We start from the raw sequence: 21,898 nt of genomic DNA on the forward strand, positions 1-21,898 counted from the left end.
TGGTGGCACATGCCTGTAATCCCAGCACTTGGGGTGTGGAGGCAGGAATATCAGGAGTTGAAGGACATTCTCAGCTTCATAATGAGTTTGAGGCCAGGCTGGACTATATGAGTCCTTGTTTCAAAAGAATAAAATCACAACAAAAGACACCACCTCGCCCTTTCCTTAGAGATTTTTGCTTTGAATGAAAATTCTTCATCCTTCTGGTCATTACACAGACGAATTCATTGCAACAAAAAGTCCGTTTGGACAGTGGTGCCTGCTTAGTACCTACACAAATGCCTCAAAGTCCCTTCACCCCTTCAACCTGCTAAGAAATCCTTTCAGACACTAGCAATTTCTCATCCACCCACATACCTTTTACAGACATCCTTCGCTGTACGGACCCCAAAACTGTTACCAACTGCCTGTAGCTCATCAAAGACCCTGTTTCTGGACCCCCATGAAGTCTTCCAAACATCTTTAGGCCTCTTTTAGACACAGAAACATTCTATTAAATATTCTCAGGACGTCACCTTCAAAATCCCAAACATCCCACGGGTTTTGGGGGGTTAAGTCATCGGCTCTATCCTGCCCCAAGCCCTAGTGAACCTTCTTGGTGCTATGGCTTGGGGCTTGATTTAAATTTTTACTTTTCAACTCCGAGCTGCCTTCAGAGGGCAGCAGTCGTCACTTGGCTGGGTAACTACACATCCCAGAAACGCCCTCTCCGAGCTGTGAGTGACGCTCCTACAGGCTTTGCGAAGGGGGCGGAAGTGTCCGCGCTTTGCCTTCTGGATAATGTAGTCGGAAAAGACTTAAGAGTAACATCTGCATGCATCTGCAGTCGGGAACAGATCGAACGGACAGGAACTATAGAAAAGCCAGAAAGATCACAATGAACACAGCCTTTTGCACTACATGAATCAATTTCTGAAACATGAGGGACTGAGAATACTTTTATTCTATTGCCAAGCATTTCCAGGGGGAGAACACGCAAACGCACACACGCCACAGAAAGAGACACAGAGAATTCTGTTTCCCAGCATCCTTTGGAGCTGTTCCCTTCTGGGTATAAATTGATAAATGGGACAACTAAATGTGCGCAGAAAGCCCGAAGCTTCTTGCAGCTGGCACTCTTTATTTGTGCTCGCTAGGATCTTGTAATTTAGGAAGAAGGAGGACGGAAAAAATTGAGAGGGGGTTCAAGACAGAAATTCTGTCTTTTTAAAAACCATCCAGGCTGGGACTCTGGGTGCGATGCACATTTTGCTGGAAGAAGGTTGACGATGTCCGAAAATGAGGGCTCTGAGATACGGCCGGGAACCGACCACTAAATCCTTAAGGAGGAGGGGAGGGGGCATTTTTTACTTCCCCAAACTTAAAATGGGTTGGGGGGGGCTCTTCTTTCCCGCAGTCACTGATGGGCTTAGGCTCATTCTGAGGACCTGGGGAAGAGGGAGGAGACATTGTAGCGCTTTACAGTCTCCCCGGGGAACTGCAGTCCTACCCTTTCACCCACAATCTCCCTAGTGGTACCAAATTGGACTACAGTTCCCAAAAATCTCCAGAACTTGGCTTCACAAAGAGTCAGATTCCGCAGGGGACCATTCCCAGCATGCTTCGAGCTCCCGGTGGATTCCGACCCCTCCCTCAGTGGTGAGGTCGTGAACTCCATTTCCCAGAATACACCAGAGCTCGCTGTAGCAACTGCGCTTAAGTGTTGTTGTCAACTACATTTCCCGGAAGGGACTGCGGCTCAGCTAACTAAGAGAGAGCGCGATGGCTACTCTTATTTCCTGCCGTATCTCTGCAGCTGCAGTATCTACTTGAGGTTTGAAGACCACCTGGGGACTCCATTTCCCGGCGACCTTTATAAACCGCTCTACACCTGCAATGCGGTGAGGGCGTGGTGACAACTCAATTTCCCGGCGTGCTGCTTACCTAAGGAACTGCAGGTTTGCGACTCAATTTCCCAGAGTGCACCTAGCGCAGGACGTTACCTACAGCCAATAGATTAGGAGGGCGCTTGGACTCCATTTCCCGGCGTGCATCAGGCCTACATCGCTCAGGGATGGAGTGGCTGCGACATCTTTTCTGAGGCACCCTAAAGGGTTCGCTGTTGCTACAGTGAAGTGAGCGTGTGATTCTGTGAGTCTGTCTTCCGAAGTGCTTCCGGGTCTGCCTTCGGCACAGTCGGATGACAGACCCTGGACTCTATTTCCCGACGTGCAGCGCGATTCGTCATCCCTGGCTACCTACCCTGAAGTTCTGCGGACTCCATTTCCCGGCGTGCCGTGCGGGTTGAGGGTGGCGACCGCGAAGCCGACGGCAGACAGACTGCATCTCCCGGCGTGCCCCGCGGCGGGCGCTGGGCCGGAGCCGGAGCCCGAACAGCGCGGCCTGGAAGAGGCCGGAGCCCAGGGGAGGCGGCGGTAGCGGCAGCGGCGGAGGCAGCCCGAGCCCCGCGTCCTGGGCCTGCGCTCGGCGCCATGAGTGGCGGCGGGCCTTCGGGAGGCGGCCCCGGGGGCTCGGGCCGGGCGCGGACCAGTTCTTTCGCGGAGCCAGGCGGCGGAGGCGGAGGCGGTGGCGGCGGCCCCGGGGGCTCGGCTTCTGGCCCAGGAGGCACCGGCGGCGGGAAGGCGTCAGTCGGGGCCATGGGTGGGGGCGTGGGAGCCTCGAGCTCCGGGGGTGGCCCCAGCGGCAGCGGCGGAGGCGGCAGCGGTGGCCCCGGCGCGGGCACTAGCTTCCCGCCGCCTGGAGTGAAGCTGGGCCGTGAGTACTTAGGGACACCCTATGGGGTAGTGATCTGGTTTTCCCAAGCCCCTCAAACGGTGATCAGTTTCTTTCACATACCCAGGTAGGAGCTCGAGGTCACTGTGGTTCTTCAAACCGGGATATGGGGTCTCTGTCTCCCAGAGAAAGGAGTTTGGGGGCTACCATCACTTGAAGTCTAGAATCAGAATTACTAACACCCGAGAAACAGAGGTCACAGGTCCTTACTCTTCCAGTACCAAGGTCTTGCGTTCTCAAGTGTTAAAAACAGAGACTTAAGGTTACCATCCTTTTAGAGAACAGGATCAGAGGTCATAGTCATATTATTGGCCCCTAATAGACAAGAATAAGATCCCATGTATGCCCTTTGCAAAGGGGGATATGTATTTGCTTTCCTTAAAAAAAATGGGGATTTGGACCGAATAGCTCTTAGAAATAAGGATTTAGGGTTACTAATATCCCCATAGAACAGAGCCAGGTTTAAAACATAAGGTCTGACATCACTACCCTATCCTGTCCCACCAAAAAGGTGTAGACCTGTATCCCCAGTGGTGGTAGTAAATAATTACTGCTGCTTAGAAATAAGATTGGGAATTAGCATACACTTCAAACCAAGACCACTGTCAGTGGGTTTTTTGTTGTTGTTGTTTTTAGCATGGGGGAGGGGGCGGGGCTCTTCAGCAAAAATGGAATGGGAGGGTGTGAATTGAAACTACCTCTAGGATGTGGGTCTGAGGTGTGCTGTCATTGACTGAAATAGCAATGTAGGGTTATTTTTCAAAAAAAGGGGTCACTATCTCCCTCCCAAATGGATGTGGTTCATAAGCTTCCCAAAGGAGATGGCACCAAGGTTTACTGGTATTCAGAGAATGGGAATTGAGAATTTAAGCTTTCCTCTAAAGGCCTGAGGTCGAAATAGCCCCCAGACCCCTGCAGATTAGCAGCCCCATTCTCAGGTTTGGTGCTGCTCTGGACTACACAGATGAAGAAGCCAGGCCAGTGTCTGTTCCAATGCAAAGTATTTGGTAAGAGTAACTATCCCCCCATAGTGAGCACTATGTTACTGGCACTTCTACCAGGAGAGCACATTCATTTCTGTCACCCAGAAGTAGTGGTGACTGTTCTAGCTCTGCCAGGGAGGATTCAGAAGTAAGTGCCCTCTGGCTGTAAGAATGGCCACTGTTTTCCTAAAAGAGCACCCCATAGTTTCTACTTCCCTTGAGTGGAAGATGGTACCTTGTGCCTCCCCTGCAAGAGCGTGGTGGGCCCAGTGTGGCTGGATTCAACACCTGGAGTGTTGGTGACCCCCCCCCCCTTCCACCACCAAGTGACTTGCTGCTGTTACCTAGAAGTAGAAATTAGGGGTTATCTACTTGTTAATGGTAAAGACACTTGAGTGTCAGTGTTTTTCCATATAGGAAGAAGCAGAATTTATGGCTCCCTAAAGGGAGGCCCTAGGTCACTGGAGAGCCTAGGCACCCCACCCCCACCCACCCCCCAAGCTGGGTATTGAACCCAGGCCTGTGCATGCCAGGCAATTACTCTACCACTGAGCTGTACTCCTGGCCCCCCAGTAAGCTCTCTAAAGAGCTTTCCCTTCCTGAGCTCTGGTGGCCAGAGAGAAAAGATCAGTGGATTGTGTGTCCCCTTTGTTCTTCAGGAGACAGCGGGAAGGTGACCACAGTGGTGGCCACTCTAGGCCAAGGCCCAGAGCGTTCCCAAGAGGTGGCTTACACAGACATCAAAGTGATCGGGAATGGCTCATTTGGAGTCGTGTACCAGGCACGGCTGGCAGAGACAAGGGAACTGGTGGCCATCAAGAAGGTTCTCCAGGACAAGAGGTTCAAGGTAGCTCTGGGGGACTGGAAGCTTGGGGACAGGGCATGACTGGTGAGTGTGCCCAGCAGCAGAGCCGGGGCCTGGCATTTAATTTTTTAATATTAATTATGTGTGTGTGTGTGTGTGTGTGTGTGTGTGTGTGTGTGTGTGAGAGAGAGAGACAGAGACAGAGACAGAGACAGAGACAGAGTGTGGCGTATGTGTGCCATGATGTACATGTGGAAGTCAGAGGACTTTTGGGAGTTGGTTCTCTCCTTCCACTCCCTGGGAAGTGGGATCTGGGGATTGAACTCAGGTCATCAGGTTTGCATGGCAAGCAAGCCCTTTTACCTGCTGAGCCATCTCACTGACCTGGGCCTGGAATTTCAGTGGGGATCTGAACATGGGCCCCAGGAGAGGGGGAAGGAAGGGAATGAGCTGGGGGAAAGCTGGGAAATGTGAATTCCAGAATACTTGAGAGCTGACATTTATTAGGCATTTCCTCAGTATAAGTGCTTGACAGGCAAGTTCTAGTTAATTCACCTGAAGATTGTCTGAGAGCCATCCTAAGTAAGCAGAAGTAAAATCTGCATAGTAAGTACCCCCGTCAAGAGTAGAATCTGGCCTGTTGGATTCTGAAGCCCTCCACCTCACCCGCTTGGTCACAAGTCTTCCGGAGAAAGTCTGGCAAGGTTGATGCTGGTAGCCCTGAAGGTTGCGCTCTGCCCCAGGTGTTGGCCAGTGCCGAATGGAATCCAGCTGTACCATGCTCGCTTAAACCACCCGTCATGGTGTGGAGCTCTGTCTCCTAAGGAGAGGGTGCTCTGTGAGCTAGCAGAGGCCCAGGGAACTAACTGGCAGGAGGTGAGGAAACTGGAGGGATAACTGGTACTTGGAGGATTGGCACTGGAGTCTGGGCCAGTCTAGGTGGGGGAACTGGGCCTGGGCCTGGGCAGTGACGAGTGTCAGGCAGAAGCCCCACAGCGTCAGCAGAGTTTGATAGAACTGAGTTCCAGAACTTAGAGGGATCTGGGAAGAGTTCTGAGGCCCCAGAGGAGAACAGAGGATGGGAAGAGGCAGAGGCTTGGAATAGATGAGGCTGGCAGACTGGATTTTGGGATTTGGGATCTCAGCTAGAGTTGAGAGTCTCGGGCTCCCCCAGGGGAAGTGATCGGGAGTGGTGGGGTCATGTTAACCAGACAGCTCTTTGTTTATTGCTGCTTGTGCCATGTAGGGTGGTAAGCCTTATGTGGACACCTTGTCTGATTTATTTTGGGCAGTACTTGGGGTTGAACCCAGAGGTCATACGTGCTAGGCACGTCACTAGAGCACATCTTTCCTGTTCTTTGAGACCAAGCTTCACTAAGTTGCCCAGGCTGTCGCTGAACCTGGACTCTTCCTGCCTCAGTCTTCCAGGTAGCTGAGATTACAGGCCAGCACCACCAGGCCTAGCTTCATTTGTTTTTTCAAGAGGACTGGCTTTTTGAGTGAAGTAATTGGGCTTTTACATGCCAGCAGTAGTTGGAAAATTCCTAAAAAGCAGGTCGAGGTAAACACATCAGTAACCTGGGACTGACCCACAGGCTACTTCGTATGTGAGGGGAAGGGGCCCCAGGGGTGAGGAAGTAATTCCCCCCTTTCCCTCCCCCAGGCAATGGAGCCTTGGGTTTGGGACACAGGGAACAGCTGCCTGCTCTGTTGGAGGAAATAGGTATAGGATGAAGGTGGGGGGCACTAGGGCAGGGAGGCCGGGGGCTGGTTGTATTAAGACTCTCTCTTTGCCCCCAAGAACCGAGAGCTGCAGATTATGCGTAAACTAGACCACTGCAATATCGTGAGACTGCGGTACTTTTTCTACTCCAGTGGAGAGAAGGTGAGACCTTGGGGTATCCAGGGTATGTAGTGGGGAGCTGCTCCGATTCTGTTTTCCTGCTTTCCTTTCCCATGAGGTTCAGTCTGTCTCTCACTGTCCTCTGAATGTCTTCCCTTTTTCCTGACAATGCCGCACAACTCTCATTTGCTGTCTAGAAGGATGAGCTGTACTTAAATCTGGTGCTGGAATATGTGCCCGAGACAGTGTACCGGGTGGCCCGCCATTTCACCAAGGCCAAGCTGATCATCCCTATCATCTATGTCAAGGTAGGCAAGCAAGCAGGCAGGCTGCTGGGGCCCAGGCCTATAAGCCAGGGGCTCTGGAACCTCCAGTGTCTGTGGGTTCCTTCCTTCAAGCTTATGTTGGTTTCTGGAAGTCTGTGTTAGCCCTGTAGCTCTGATGGGGTTGGCTGAGCCCAGGGGAGGGCCAAGGGCTAGGTGACCAGAGTGCAGAGGACCTGCCCACAGGGGGGGCATTGTTGTACCACTGCCACTGGAGTTGTGGGGACCAAGAATAGAGTGGGTAGGCAGGAAGGCCTTGAGCTGCAGGAGGGTGTGTCCACACCTAAGAGCCAGTATGCCTCCTCCTGCATGCCTATTGGCTTGTTCCCCTTGGCCTCAGTACCTTGCACCTGGGTGAGCTGATGCTGATGTGCCAGTAGTGCTGCTGCTGGGCCGTACTGGGAGGGAAGGTCTTGTGCTGTGGGGAACTGTGCTGGGCCCAGTGCCGAGCAGTTCCAGGGACACAGTTGACTGGGACTAGGCCTTGCCTTTGAAGAGCTCTATTTGGTGAAGTTGATAGGCATTGCCACAAAAAAGTAATGAGCTGCTACCAGACTAGAGGAGGGTGCAGGGAACCCCTTTGCCCTGCCTGCCTTGTTTGGGAATGAGAAGGATCAAAAATTAAGGAAGGCTTCTGGGAAGAGACCAGTGGCATCTGTTCAAAGGGAAGGGGGACATGGGGGGGGGTCCCCAGAAGCATCCTGTGTTACAGGAGCAGCTGAGTTAGCACACACTGTTCTAGGCCCAGGGGAGCAGCAGGAGTTAAAACTGAAAGATCCTGACTGCGTGTAGTGTGCCTATCATCTTAGCGCTGCGGAGTCTAAAGCAGGGGGATTTCAAGTTCAAGGCCAGCCTGGACTCCAGACTGAGACCCTGTTTCAAAACAAAACCTAAAAGAGATTTGTCCTCTGACCACCACTTATACATTGTGGCACATGGGCACCTAGGTGTACATACACACAAAATAAGTAAAAATAAAAATGTAATACAAAATTAAAAACAAAACTGAAAACCTTAAAGATCCTTCCTTAGGTTCTGTCAGTGGGTGTAAGGGAGACAGGAGGATCACCCTGGAGAAGGGTTGCACTTGGGTAGCTGTGTCAGATGTAGGTGGGGAGGGAAGCTGAGTGCCTGGTCCTCCGCTTGTGTTATGACAAGACCTGGGTTGTCAGTGGAAGTCAGGACCAGCATCAGCATCTGGTTCTCAAGTCTCAGAATCAGAAACTGGGAGTGGGGCCCTGCAGTCTGTTCTGACGGAGTCTTCCAGGTGATTGTGGCAGGCACTGAAGTTTGAGAACCTGGGGCTTCAAACAAGGGCTCAGAACGGAAGCCATGGGGCACCAGATGGAGAATGGCCTGAGATCACGGGCCAGCAGTATGCTAACTGGGGAGGGATGGGCTGGAGTTGAGCTGTACCCTACCCATTCCAGGTGTACATGTACCAGCTCTTCCGGAGCTTGGCCTACATCCACTCCCAAGGTGTGTGTCACCGTGATATCAAGCCCCAGAACTTGCTGGTGGACCCTGACACTGCTGTCCTCAAGCTATGTGACTTTGGCAGGTAGGTCTGACCTGGGGCTTGTGGGGTGGCTGAAGGGGTGAAAGGGTCCTGACCTTGGGCTTGTGCTTAACCTTGCCCATCTCTTCCACAGTGCAAAGCAGTTGGTCCGGGGGGAGCCCAATGTCTCCTACATCTGTTCTCGGTACTACCGTGCCCCAGAGCTCATCTTCGGAGCCACCGATTACACCTCATCCATCGGTCAGAGTTAGGGGAGGGGAGCAGGGGAGTGACAGTCTTGGCAGGTTTTGAGCTACTTCTGGGTGCTTTTGCCAAGCCTGGTGATTAAAGCCTCCCGTCTGTTCTTTCACTGGTCCCCACAAGCCGAGGAGGCTGATGCTATTGCATCCTGTTTTAGATGAGTGGCTAAGCAATCCAAGGCTGGCTACCATGCGGCTACCTGGCCGGGGTTTCATAATTGGGCCTGGGCAGGGCTGAGGTTTCACGACTGAGCCAACATCAGAGTCCATCCCCACTCTGGAATATCCTAGTCAGCCCTCTTCTCAGCTGGAGGGGAGGGGCTGGCAGTAACCTAGGGGGAACTGTCACCCTGAGGGTGTGACTTGTTCCCAGGGCCTCTGTCCTGCCCTGTTCCTAGGGGTGGCATTACCACCTTCCAAGCCTGAGGGAGGGGAAGGCTGAAAGGGAAAAGTGTGAAAGAGAATGTCAACTGTCTGAGAAACCCTGTGATCCTTAGGTGTGAAGGTACAGAGTAGGGAGGGTTGAGTAGATCAGGCCGCAATTCTTCCTCTGGGCAGGACAGAGGCTGGGAGGTGGACTGCAGTCCAGAATTGAAAGCTTCACTTTCTTGTGGCCCAAAGGACACAGGTACCTGTTGCTAGACCTGGAGCTTCAAGATCAGGCTCCAAGCTGGGCATGATCTTGGTCCAGGTGCCTTTTCTCTGAGCCAGTGGAGCTGCCTGCCTTTACCTATGGAGAGGGCCACCTTATATTCTTGCAAGGGAATGGGCTTTGCAACCTTGGCTCCTACCTCTGAACCCACCCCTTTCTCCTTCAGATGTGTGGTCAGCTGGCTGTGTACTGGCTGAGCTCCTTCTTGGCCAGCCTATCTTCCCTGGGGACAGTGGGGTGGACCAGCTGGTGGAAATCATCAAGGTGAGGGCAGGGCCAGGGAGTGGTGGAAGGAGGGGGATGGGGAATGAGGGAAAGGGCCCTTGTCTTAAACCCCTCCCTGTCCTTAATAGGTACTAGGAACACCAACCCGGGAACAAATCCGAGAGATGAACCCCAACTACACAGAGTTCAAGTTTCCCCAGATCAAAGCTCACCCCTGGACAAAGGTAGGGGCAGAGCTAGAGACTCAGGCAGCATGGCTGAGGGGTGGATCCCCTTGGAGGCCAACTGCTCTGGGGGACCTGGCTTCAGAATTATGGCTTGGAGAGTTTGCAGTTATCCAGGAGTCAGTTGGTAACTTTTATCGGATTGCAAAGTTTATAGAATTTTAAAAGTTGAGGACTTGCAGGTAAATACAAGATTTCCCATTTATATGTCAGGGAAGCTGCGATTCACATCAGGGCTCATACAGTCATGGGACCTGAACTGACCACTTGCTTCAGCGTTTATGACTGTTTTTGTCATTGGGGAGGTGGGTGAGTGGCAGGCACAGGCAGGCACTAGGGCAGTGAGGTGCACCATGCTGATGGCATGCCCCCCTCCCCCAATTCCATCAGGTGTTTAAGTCTAGGACACCGCCTGAGGCCATCGCACTCTGCTCCAGCCTGCTGGAGTACACGCCGTCCTCAAGGCTCTCTCCACTAGAGGCCTGTGCCCACAGCTTCTTCGATGAACTTCGGTGTATTGGAACCCAGCTCCCCAACAACCGCCCGCTTCCCCCGCTCTTCAATTTCAGTCCTGGTGGTGAGAGCACAGCTTTGGGGTCTGGAGTGGTGTGGCAGCCAGAGATGTGGAAAGGTTTGGTGTTAAAGACAGGTGTGGGGAGCTGACAGGGTCCATGATGGGTCTGGGGCAGAGCAGGATGCCACCACATTATGCTTATATTAAGCCTTTTCCAGTTTGATGAGTTGTGGCTATAAATTTCTACCCCCTAGCCTTGCCAGTAGCTGGGTCCCTATTTGGTGCCCTATCCTAACCCTAGCTGGCTTTCCAGATGCCCTGCCTCCCCCTGATAGGGCTTGTCAATTCCTGTCTCTAGAACTCTCCATCCAGCCGTCTCTCAATGCCATTCTCATCCCTCCTCACTTGAGGTCTCAGGCAGGCACTGCTACCCTCACCTCGTCCTCACAAGGTAAGTTGGGGGCCCTGTGCTGAAGTTTAAAGCAGCACAGGTGTTGACACTTGGTAGCAAAGACGGCGTATTTGAGTCTATCGGTGACCATCTTTATAGAGCAGCATTGCCTACGTTTGTGCTTAGATGACAACTGGAAGACAAATGTGTATGCTTGGCCTCAATAAGCAGAGGGTTGCCCACATTTAAAGACTGCACCATTTTGGGGAGTGGGGAAGAGATCAAGATTTCCTGTTTCTCTGGGGACCTGGCAGCAGTGGTCTGCCCTTCCCGGCTGGAGCTGTGTCCAGCTGCCCCTCTTTTCTGTGGAGCCTGGCTCCCAGATGTGGGCCCCTTCAGTCAGTGACCTGTGGGCATCCGGGTTTGTAACCTTGGCCATAAAGTGGCAGCTGTCAACTTGTAGCAAAGCATCTTGCAAGTGCTGTGGGTAAGGGCAGGGTATCGGGCAAAGGCTAACTGTCCACTCCTTCCCTCCCCTTCCTTCAGCTTTAACTGAGACTCAGAGCGGCCCAGACTGGCAGGCATCTGAAGCCACGCCTACCCTCGCTAACTCTTCCTGAGGGCCCCACCGACTGCCCCTCTAAGTCCATCTGAAAACTCCAAGTGGGGCTGGGAAGTGGGGAGGGGGCATAGCCCACCAAGCTCCTGCCCTGCCTGGGCCCCTAGACTAGAGGGCAGAGGTAAATGAATTCCTACCCCCAACCTCTAGGCCCTCCCTTACCAGCCTCACCTCTTTGGTGGGCTTTTTAAAGAGGATTTTAACTGGTTGTGGGGAGGGAAGAAAAGGACGGACAGGGGGTTGGGGTATGAGACCCTCTTACCCCCTTGGCCCCCTCCCCTCCCCTGAGACCTCCACTCCTTCATCCTCCCCTACTCCCGTGTAAATAGGACCAGCCCAGCCCACCTTCTTTTTCTTTCCCTGGCCTCCTCGGGTGTAAATAGATTGTTATAATTTTTTTCTTAAAGAAAACGTCGATTCGCACCATCCAGCCTGCCCTCCCCTGCAGCTGTGCCCCCTCCTGTCCTCTGCTCCCCAGGCTCCGTCCTGCTCCCTACCCTAGAGGTTGGGGAGTGGGGAGAGCCCCTGGTGTCTTAGTCTCCACAGTAAGGTTTGCCTGTGTACAGACCTCCGTTCAATAAATTATTGGCATGAAACCCTTCTTCCTGCCTGGCTGCTTGTTTCCAGAGGGAAGGGGGCTGCCTGGAAGGCTGTTCAGAGTCAGGTCAGCAGTAGCTCTGGCAGGGGAACACTGGGAGGCCTGAGTCCTAGTCCAGACTCAGGCTGACCTTCCAGTCCCTTTAGAGTATGCAGTGACAGGCTTATCTTAACTGTAGAGGTGGCTCCTGCCTATGACCTGGCATAAATCACCTGCTTCAGCTGGGAAAGGGTGAGCTTCCTGGGTGACCAGCAGGAGATTGGGGCTCAGAGGGATTGAAACCCCAGAACTTAAGAAGCAGAGTCCAGGACCTGAGCAAAGGGATGCCCAGCCCAGATGCTGCAGAGTCCAAAGGGACCCTGGATCATGTGAGTCTCTTGTCCCAAAACCCAAGTACCTACAGACTTAGTGGGGTAGCCATGGCCAGATTCCCAAGGCTTCATTCTGTCGGAAGCAGGGCACCCATGTTTCACTTCTCTTAGGGATGTGGTGAAGTGGCAACCCTGGGAAGGAGGCAGAGACCTTGGCTTTCTTCTCACTTTCCTGAGATAGGGTCTCATTAAGTAGCCCGAGCTTCCTTCCTGCCTTAGGCTCCCCAGGCCTGGGGTTACAGGCTTGTGCTGCCTAGCCTGGCTTTTCCCCCCTGGCTTTTCAAATGTGCTGGAGCCAGAGGGTGGGGGCCATGGCAGAAGAAAACAGTATCTCTTCCACATGGTGCCAAGCAGTGAGTGAGCAGGAGCCTTCAGGAGGCCATGGGAGACTGGGGAGGAGCCACTGCCTGTCCTCTGTTGGATTCCACTTATGAACAGCAAGGAAGTTTGGCGCATGTCCCTGAGGGAGTTCCAGGACTCTGGGCTTTGGGCTCTGCAAGTTGCCTACAACAGCCCCAGGGGCACCCTTTTACTCTGCGGGATGAACCTCATCCCTCCCTTGTTCAGTACCAGTCTGGGTTTCACCTTGCTTCTCAACTAGAGGGAAGATGGCTGGTCTGGGTGAGAGATGGACCCAGTGTTCCTCCCTCCCACTGGTTGACTGTGGTCACTGAGGGTGTCCTTCACCTTCCTGCCCCTACACTCCTACCTTAACTCTGTCTTCAACTACTCAGCCCAATTTCCAAAGTCTAGGCCCTCCTCCCAGACAAGCCCCAGCCCCAGCCCCAGCCCCATTCTGCTTCACCTGCCAGGGCATCATGGTCTGCAGAGGCCTGGGGGAGCCTGCCCCCCTGACCTCCCATATTCATCTGCACCTGTTTGGGGAGGGAAGGACTCTTAAGAATGGGATCCCTTCCTGCTCCCGAGGCCCCCTCAAATCCCAGCTGTTCTGTGACACTGGAAAACTTACTTTTCCTTTCTGTTTGTAACTGGGGGGGTCTCCAAATAATCATCCTTCTCTTGTAGTACTATCTATCTACAGTGTTCTTTTCCACTAGCAGATTCCTACTTGTATTTCAGGGACTTGCCTCCACTAGGAAATCTCACTCTTGATCTCCTCCCATGGAGGTCTGTTCCTTCCTGAGATCCCACTGTCCCTACATAGCCCCCTCACAGCCCAGGAACCCCTAGGCCTGACTCGGCTTCTGGCTTGCAGCAGCAGCACAACACATTTAAAAGAGGCCTTGGACATACAGGCTGAATGAACCAGTGAGACACACTCAGAGCAAGCTGTCTATACTTGTGTGTAGTCCTGCTGTCAGCATGCCTCCTGCATACAGCACTGTCTGGCTTATTCTTGGGTCTCCAGAATCACCCAGTCTGGACTGAGTACTGGGGTACCTACAGACTTCCTTCCATATGGTCAAAACAGATGAAAGAAGCCCAGAGAAATCAAGTGCCTTCCTCTATCAGGTGGAGCTAAGTTCTGCACACCCAAAGTTCAAGGAAGGCTGGGGACAAGCAGAGGGTCTGAAGAGGTATATGAGAGTGTGTGGCACAGACCTAGCACACAGTTGGTGCTCAGTAAAGGTTACCTGATGTTGCTGAGCACCAGGGCAATGCCGTGCAGAGCCTTGGCAAAGCCCTGCTTTGCAATGCAGCAGTATGAACTGGGCCAGATCACACCACTTCTCAGAGCTTTGGTTCTGTTTCTGTTTCCCCTCGGGCAGAGAAGAGCAACAAGAGAACCCTGGCAGCTGCTCTGAGGAGTCAGCACTAGGAGAAGCGGGATGGGTCCTGGCACGTGGCGAGTGCCAGATCACCCTGCCAGAGGGTCCTCTTCTCCCCAGAGGTCTTATGTACACGCTTGTAACCAAACCCTTTTATTACTGCTCTTGGGCTGTCACACGAAGGCCGCGTCCAACTGCAACAGTCCACTTGCTTCGCTGGCCCCCAGTGCTGCCTGGCACAGCTGCAACGTGTCCTCGAGTGCCAGTGGCTGTGACGTCTCAATGATGGCGATGGTCTCCCCAAGCTCTGTGCACATGATAGTCTGCTGAGGCTCTGGGGCTGGGGGTGGGGCTGGAGGCGGTGACTTGGGAGGCTGCAATGTCAAAGTCCTGGCTCGGGCATGGACCCGCTGATGCAGTCGAAGGCCTGCCATGGCTCGGAACCAGCGGCCACAGGTCCCGCAGTAGTAGGGGCTCTTGTTGTAGAGACCAGTGATGGGAAGGCGGGGGGCACGGGCAAAGGCAACCGGCCGTAGGTGTAGCCGTCGGTGCTGCTGCAGGTTGGAGCTCTGTGTGAAGCGCTTGCCACAGTCCAGGCATTGGTAGGGACGCACACCTGTGTGGGTCAGCTGGTGGCGGCTGAGATTGGCCAAAGAAGCAAAGGTCTTGCCACAGGAGTGGCACTGGAAGGGCCTCTCACCTGTGTGTGTCCGCAGGTGGTTGCGCACATGGACCAGCTTCTTGAAGCCCTTGCCACAGACCCCACACCGGTGCCGTCGTTCAGGGGGACCGTGTACTGCTCTCCGGTGCCTGGAGAGCCGGGAGGCTGAGGCAAATGACTTGGGGCACTGTGGACAGGGCAGCTGGGCAGGTGGGGCAGGAGGTGGGGGTCGGGGTGTAGGCTCAACTGAAGCTGGGGAGACAGTTGCTACCCTGGTGGGGGTCCCGCTCTTCCCAGCGTGAGTGCGCCGGTGGTAGAGGAACTTAGTCATGTTGCTGAAGGTCTTGCCACAGCGACAGCGGTGCAACGGGTTGGCGGTGTGGGCCCGCCTATGGGCCACCAACGTGAGCTCTGTGCCAAAGCCACGGCCGCAGTCCACACACAGGTAGCGGGCTTCTCCACGGTGGAGCCGGAGGTGCTGCTCTAGTGAGGCTGCCTTCTTGAAGACCTTGGAGCAGGTGGTGCACTCATGGGTGCCCCCCACATGGGCCCGACCATGAGCCATCAGCCTGTTGGCAGAGCTGAAGCTGCGCTGACACTGGTTGCAGTGGAAGGGGTGGGTGGCAGATGCTTGGCTGTGGGACGCCCGCCGGTGTCGTCGGGGTGCCCCTGAGGTACAGAGTTGGGAACAGTCCCCACATCCCTGGGCCTGGCCAGCTGTAGACTTGTCACCTCCCACATCGTCAGCAGTAAGCTCTGTGGCTTCCTCATCATCTGTCTCATCATCATCATCACTGTCATCATCTTCATCCTCCTCCTCTTCCTCTGCTAATCCATTGCACTCTTCTTTCTCCAGAGAGTCAAAGTGTGTGCCCTGATGCTCCAAGAACTCCTCAGGGGTGGCACAGAGGGTGGAACACTCAGGACACTCGTAGGGCTCCATCTTGACTTCTGGTGGTGGAGGTGGTGGTGTTGGGGGAGGCAAAGGAGGTGGCGCTGGTGGCTCATCTGTACCCTGAAGGTGCTGAGTCTTGCGGTGAGCTACCCACAGCTCAGGTGAGGGGAAGAGCTCCTGGCAGTCTCCACACTGGTACTGGATCTGGCTTGCAGACTCCTGCAGGTGGGCATCTTGGTGGGCCAGGAGCTCACTGGGAGAAAGGATGAGCTGGCTGCATTCGCCACACTGGAAAGGTCCCTCTCCAGTGCCAGGCACAATGAGTTCCGGCTCCAGGCCCATGTCCTGTGTGGTCAGCGCCTCCTCCTCTGACATGATGAGCAGATGCTGTTCCTGGTGGGCGAGGACTTCCTCTAGGGTGTTGTAGAGGCTGCCACACTCAGAGCACATGAACTGGTGGTGCTGGAAGAAGAGGGATGAGGCGAGGGCCTCCCCGGAGGTCATCTCAGTCACTTCGGTGGCCATCTCTGCCAGCTCCTCTGACATGGGTGTTAACATTTCCACTGCCCCTGGTGACTGTGTTGGCAACTCAGCCACTTCAGCCACCATCTCTGCCATCTCCCGTGCCTGGACAAAGGGGCAGGAGCCAGTGGTACACCAGGAACCCAAGGGGAAGGGGAAGTCTCAGGATTTCCCTGTTCACCTTGTCAATCACTTCTGTCAGTCAACAAATCTTGGTCCAGTGTTTGCCCCTTGGTCTTCCATGCTCTGTGTCTGCCTATCACCGCCACTGCAGTCAGGTTCTAGAGGAGAGAGTGAGCACTCAGCAGTCTGGCCTCCGGTACTGCCACCTGTCTCAGAGCCCCTCACACTCTGAGAACATACTGCATCTCTCCCTTGGCCTCTGCCTGTGCAGTTTGTGCAACACCTTTCCTCTCATGTAAAGCAAAGTTTGGACAGGTCTCCCTGCAGTCCCAGCTGGCCTGGAATTTGCTATGTAGACCAGGCTGGCCTTGATCTCATAAAGATCCTCCTGCCTCAGCTTCCTGAGCACTGGGATTAAAGGTGTATACCACCATGCTCGCACACAGTGAAGTATTTAAGAGAGGACTGGGAACTAAACATCCCTCAGCTTCAATCTGAGCTCCTCTTTATTTCCTGTTTCCTCACGTGTAAAATGGAACTGAAAGGAGGACTGGCCACAAAGCCCGGGTGCTTAGTAAAGGTTAACAGGAATCATTACTTGGAATTCTCTTGGAAAGTTCTTTGTGGAATTTAAGTTCTTTTTTTTTTTTGTGGGGGGAGGGGGGGCGTGACTCAGGCTGGCCTCAAACTTACTAATGTAATAGAGGATGGCTTTGAAAAGATCCTTCTGCCTCTGCCTTTCAAGTGCTGGTGATCATAGGATTCAGCCTCCCCAGTCCTGGGATAACAGGTGTGTGCTACCATACCTGAGACTTTTCACTTTCAAATTTGCCACTCTGTGTCCTATCTCCTCTGCTCTTTGTCCTTAACCTAACCTATTCCAAGCCCCTTCACACAACAAGGGGTCATAATCCATTCCACAAACCCTTCCTAAGCCTAGGATTCCAGTCCCTATCTTTTAAAAGCATTTTATTTTTTTCATTTTTTTTGAAGACAGGGTCTCCCTGTGACCTCAGCTGGCCTGGAACTCACTAAGTAGACCAGGCTATCAGCTTCACAGAGATCCACCTGCCTCTCCCTTCCAAAGACTGGGATTTTGACATGTACCACCACACCCAGCAAAGTATTTTAATTTTATTACTTTTTTAAAATTTTATTTTAGGGGGGCACACCTGTGGAGGTGAGGATCTTCTTCTACCATGTGGGTTCTAGGACTGAACTCAGGCCATCAGGCTTGGTGGCAATCGTCTTTATTCACTGAGCTATCTCACTAAAGCCCTATGTTTTTGCTTTGTTATTGTGTGCTCATGAGCACATGCCACAGCAAGATATGTATGGAGGTCAGAGGACAATTTTGTCAAGTCAGTTCTCTCCTTCCACCTTTACCTGGGTTTGTGTGACTGAATGCAGGTTGTCAGACTTGCGCAGCAAGCACTTTTACCCACTGAGCGTCTTACTGGCCTCAAGTTTCGGGTTTTTTTTTGTTGTTGTTGTTTTTTGAGACAGAATCTTATATGTAGCCCAGGCTGGCCTTGAACTTACTTTTTTTGAAGCAGGGTCTCTCTGTAGCTCCAGCTGTCCTGGAACTCACTATGTAGACCAGGCTGGCATTGAACTCACAGAGATCCACCTGCCTCTGCCTCCTGAGTGCTGGGACTACAGGCGTGGGTCACCACGCCCAGCTAACTTGAACTTACTTTTTAAAACAAAATTTCAAATTTGGCCAGGTGTGGTGGTGCATGCCTTTAATCCCAGCACTCGGGAGGCAGAGGTAGGCAGATCTCTGTAAGTTCAAGGCCAGCCTGGTCTACATAGTGAGTTCCAGGACAGCTGGGGCTACAGGGAGACCCTGTCTCAAAAAAAAAAAAAAAAAAAAAGACCACCAGCACCACCACCACAAAATTCAAATTTATTTTTTAAAATAATTTATTTTCATTTTATGTGTATGCATGTATTGCCTGCATGTAAGTGCACCCGTGTCATGCCCATGGAGGACAGAAGATGCTATCGGGTCCCCTAGAACTGGAGTTATGGACAGTTAGCTGCTATGTGGGTGCTGGGATTCGAACCCTGGTCTTCTGCAAGAACAGTAGGTGTTCTTAACTGCTGAGCCATCTCTCCGGTCCCTCAAATTTATTTTTATTGTATGTGTATGAGTGTTTTGCCTGCATGTATGTTAGTGTACCACATGCCTGCAATGCCCACTAAGGTCAAATCCCCTGGAACTAGGATTAAGGATGGTTATTAGCAACCATGTGGGTGCTGGGAACCAAACCCAGGTCCTCTGCAAGAGCAGTCAGTGCTCTTAACCCCTGAACCATCTTTCCAGCTCCTGGCCTTGAACTTCTTCTAATCCTGTTCTTCTACCTTCCTAGTGCCAATCCCCATCTTCTTTACCTCTTTACTTCCTGTGTTTGTGTTTAGAGGCTAGTGGAATTTAGCTTATAGCCTCCATATAGAATTTGCTCATGGCTGGCGAGATGGCTCAGTGGTTAAGAGCACTGGCTGCTCTTGCAGAGGACCTGGGTTCGATTCCCAGCACGCACATGGCATCTAACAACTGTCTGTAACTTCAGTTCCAGGGGAATATGATGCCCTCTTCTGACCTCCTCCAGCACTGCACGACATGGGTGCACCTACCTACATGCAGGCAATACAGTAATATGAATAAAATTAAAACCTTTTTTTTTTGGTCTTTTTTGAGACAGGGTCTCCCTGTAGCCCCAGCTGGCCTGGAACTCACTGTGTAGATGGGGCTGGCCTGGAACTCAGATATCCGCCTGCCACTGCCTCCCCGAGTGCTGGGATTAAAGGCATGCACCACCCACTCCTGGCTCACAAATAAGATATATTTTTAAAAAGTTGCTCATATATTGAGCCCAGGAGTTTTAGCTTCACTGAGGTAGTGCCAAGAATCCAAGAATGATGCTGAGCACGTAGTAGGTGCACAGAGTATTTAGTAATGAATAAGGCCATGTGAAGTGAAACCCTGGGTTTTTTGTTTTTTTGTCTTTTAGAGACAGGTCTCCCTCCCTGTAGTCCCAGCTGGCCTGGAATTTGCTATGTAGACCAGGCTGGCTTCAATCTTACAGAGATCTGCCTGCCTCTGCTTCCTGAGCCTGGAGATCAGAGGCCTGCATCACCACACCTGGCTGGACCCTCAGATCTTAACCACCCTTCACCTCTACCAGCCCAGGTCTCTCATTTAGTGAATTCCCACACTACACAGCCCAGCACAAGGTCCTGTTTTAGCTGTATTAACAGGACCCATGAATACATGATTGCTAAATGCTCCGGAGTTAAACTGTTCTTATAAATTCCAAATTCCTAGTTAAGTTCTGAACCATTCCATAACGATTTTCCTGGAGACAAGGGAGAGGGGGAGGGGGAGAAGGAGGAGGTCGCATTTTACTTTGATTACATCCCCACTGGAAAGACAACTCCCCTAGGGCTAGGCTCAGAACCTGCTACTAGGCTTGTACTAAGGAAGGAGTGGATGGATAAACTTTACCAAGTATGGACGAGCTCACACACATAAAAGCATGGGGCACAGTGCAAGATCCACCCTATGACCACTCTATCCCATCTAACAGACAAAATTCCTTCATAACCCACTTAACAAAACAGACACAATCCTAATAAATGTCTCTTTAGAAGGTAGCCGAGATCACCCGAAATTGGTCCTTTTCGCGTTCGTACTCTTCTTCCCCAACCTTACATATTCCCAGGGGGCTGGTGGATTTTGGCAGAGGCTTGTAGAAAGGCGCTCGTTCGTACGAAGCTCTCAGAAGCTTGAGGGCTTCTCACAGAGTAGATCCATAAGTCCCTCCACCAGGGGCCTCAAAGTTCAACTTTCCCGCTACACAGCCCTTTTCTCCTACCAGACTCCTCTCTTCCGCAGCCTGAGAGCCCCCTGCAGAGGTGGGATGAGCTCCGGGGTTCCAGCCCGGTCGTGCCCTCGCCAGGGGCTCCACCGACGCCTCAGGACGGCCCACAGGAAGGAGCGCTCGCTTTCATCCCGCGCCGCTAGAGCCCCAGGCGCAGGCCCCAAGGCCCTTCCACCAGCGGAACCCCCTTCCTCCGCCCTCCGCCCGGCGCTCTCTCCCCTGCCCGCCCCGCGGCGCCCTCACCCACCGCTCTTACCTCCAACAGCCCCGGCCGCTCTTGACACAGACCCTCGGCTCCAGGCGTGCAGGACCCCTCACTATCCACGCCTCCCATTGGGCGGCACCCTCACCCGCGGCGACCAATCAGAGTTAGCAGCGCGGGGCACGCGCCCTTGCGCTTGCGTAGTGAGCCTCAGGCGGGGCTCTCCGAGTTTCTCCACGCACACGTCTGCGCCCTGTGGGCGGAGTCCCGGGCGAGGGCCGCGCCTGCGCAGTTCTCCGAGGCCGCTCCTTTTCTGCTGAGCTTGAAAGTTCAGCGGAGAGGCGTGGACGCCCTCCTAGAGCGAGGCCGTATAAGTGACAGGTGTCAGTCATTTCAGAGCGGAAGAGACTTGAGCATTTCTGAGCACAATCCTTGAAGCCAGACACACCTGAGGCACTTTTCCCCTGTCTGCCTCAGTTTTGCTCATATATAAAGTGGGCTTGAGTCACATGAGGCCGTTTCACGCAGGTAGAAGCGTTCAGCCCAGGGCCTGATACACCGTGGGTGCTACCACTGTAACCCAACACAGTACTTCCCAGTTGGTAAAATCGCTTTCCCTTCCTCTCACTATCGGATTTAAGGATTGCCCACTGCGTATCCGGTTCAGGACTATGTTTCCATTGGGGACCATTGCCACCCATCTGTTTCAGGGGTAGGGAAAGGAAGCAATTAATTCAGTATCATTACTGCGGCTCAAACAGAGCCAGTATTGAGCCCGTACCCGGAAGGACCCAGGTCTCTCGCCTCCCAGAGAGATAATTGTGGGGGTAGAAACCAGCAGGCACGTGCGGGCCCTGGCCTTGAGTCAGGCCTTCACGCCCTAGGCCCCAAATGGGGGACACAGACACCTTAGCCTCAACTTGCCGGACAGGTTCTCCTCCGTGCAGGTTAGGGAGGGAGCGTCTGGGTGGGTCCTCTAGAAGGCAGAAAGGGGCGGGGCTGTGGAAAGGTATATAGTGTGCTCTCTAGAGGAGAGAGAGGGGCGGGTGTGTGGAAATATATATATATATATATATATATATATATAATTTTATAGATATAATTTTTATTTTGTGTATGAGTGTATTGCCTGCATGTAAGTGCACCCGTTGTCAGATCCCTTGGAAATGGAGTTATGGACGGTTGTTAGTCACCATGTGGGTGCTGGAAATCGAACCCGAGTCCTCTGCAAGAGCTGCCAGTACTCTTAACCGCTGAGCCATCTCTCCTGCCCCAGAAAGGGCATCCTAACCCTGGGTGTGTGTGGGGGGGGGCGTGGGTGTCTGTGATGGGAAGCCGAGATGGACATCTTCAGAATGTGCACATAGGGATGGAGGGGTGTGTTGCGGTTTGGAAGTGTCAGTCCCATGCATGCGACTGTGGAATCCTGATCCAGATCGGACCAAAGAATTGATGATAAATGGAGGGCGGCGAGTGTTGGCGGGAAGACGGAGGATTAGCAGTTAGGATCTGAGACAGCACAGTTGAGATGGAGGCTTCTGATTACTATTAAGGTGAGAGAGCAGTTGTGCGGGTGCTGGGATCTTTGGACTGTCGTGACTGTGGTCCTGAGCTCAGGCAGCTGGTGGCAGTGGCGACGCAGGCATTTAGGTCGTGATCAGGAGGGGGATGCAGTCAATGGGATGAATAATTCCAACAGGTCGTGTCGTGGGATCCAAGGGATACCGGTACCAAGAAGTCAGGGATGTGCTTGCTGCAGCCGGGATCCGGCCCTGCGCAAGCGCAGCATAGGCGAGCTGG

General features: G+C 53.1%; 3 protein-coding genes across 4 annotated transcripts; 1 reads left to right on the top strand and 2 right to left on the bottom strand.

Moving 5' to 3' along the window:
• Positions 1 to 933: 933 nt before the first annotated feature.
• LOC115072586 (atherin-like) lies at positions 934 to 2,474 on the bottom strand. Of its 2 annotated transcripts, none has more exons than XR_003851630.1 (2): positions 1,924 to 2,150; positions 934 to 1,427 (listed from the first exon to the last, which is right to left on the bottom strand). XR_003851630.1 is itself a non-coding variant. In XM_029570044.1 (2 exons), the coding sequence occupies exons 1-2, from the start codon at positions 2,471 to 2,473 to the stop codon at positions 1,321 to 1,323; spliced, it is 339 nt and encodes a 112-aa protein (XP_029425904.1). In that variant the 5' UTR covers position 2,474; the 3' UTR covers positions 934 to 1,320. The 2 variants fall into 2 exon arrangements, 1 of the variants encoding a protein (XP_029425904.1); XM_029570044.1 differs by lacking the exon at positions 1,924 to 2,150 and adding an exon at positions 2,242 to 2,474.
• Positions 2,295 to 11,710, top strand: Gsk3a (glycogen synthase kinase 3 alpha). The gene is made up of 11 exons (XM_008846429.1): positions 2,295 to 2,754; positions 4,415 to 4,602; positions 6,362 to 6,445; positions 6,601 to 6,711; positions 8,157 to 8,287; positions 8,379 to 8,485; positions 9,303 to 9,400; positions 9,490 to 9,585; positions 9,976 to 10,162; positions 10,458 to 10,550; positions 11,037 to 11,710. The coding sequence occupies exons 1-11, from the start codon at positions 2,472 to 2,474 to the stop codon at positions 11,108 to 11,110; spliced, it is 1,452 nt and encodes a 483-aa protein (XP_008844651.1). The 5' UTR covers positions 2,295 to 2,471; the 3' UTR covers positions 11,111 to 11,710.
• Positions 11,373 to 20,248, bottom strand: Znf526 (zinc finger protein 526). Its single transcript, XM_008846430.3, has 2 exons — positions 20,153 to 20,248; positions 11,373 to 16,167 (listed from the first exon to the last, which is right to left on the bottom strand). Exon 2 carries the CDS (start codon positions 15,980 to 15,982, stop codon positions 13,982 to 13,984), a length of 2,001 nt encoding a protein of 666 aa, XP_008844652.1. The 5' UTR covers positions 15,983 to 16,167; positions 20,153 to 20,248; the 3' UTR covers positions 11,373 to 13,981.
• Between the last annotated feature and the right edge of the window lie 1,650 nt (positions 20,249 to 21,898).

This window comes from Nannospalax galili, unplaced genomic scaffold (genome assembly GCF_000622305.1).
Source record: "Nannospalax galili isolate Female #2095 unplaced genomic scaffold, S.galili_v1.0 scaffold1623, whole genome shotgun sequence".
NCBI lineage: Eukaryota > Metazoa > Chordata > Mammalia > Rodentia > Spalacidae > Nannospalax > Nannospalax galili.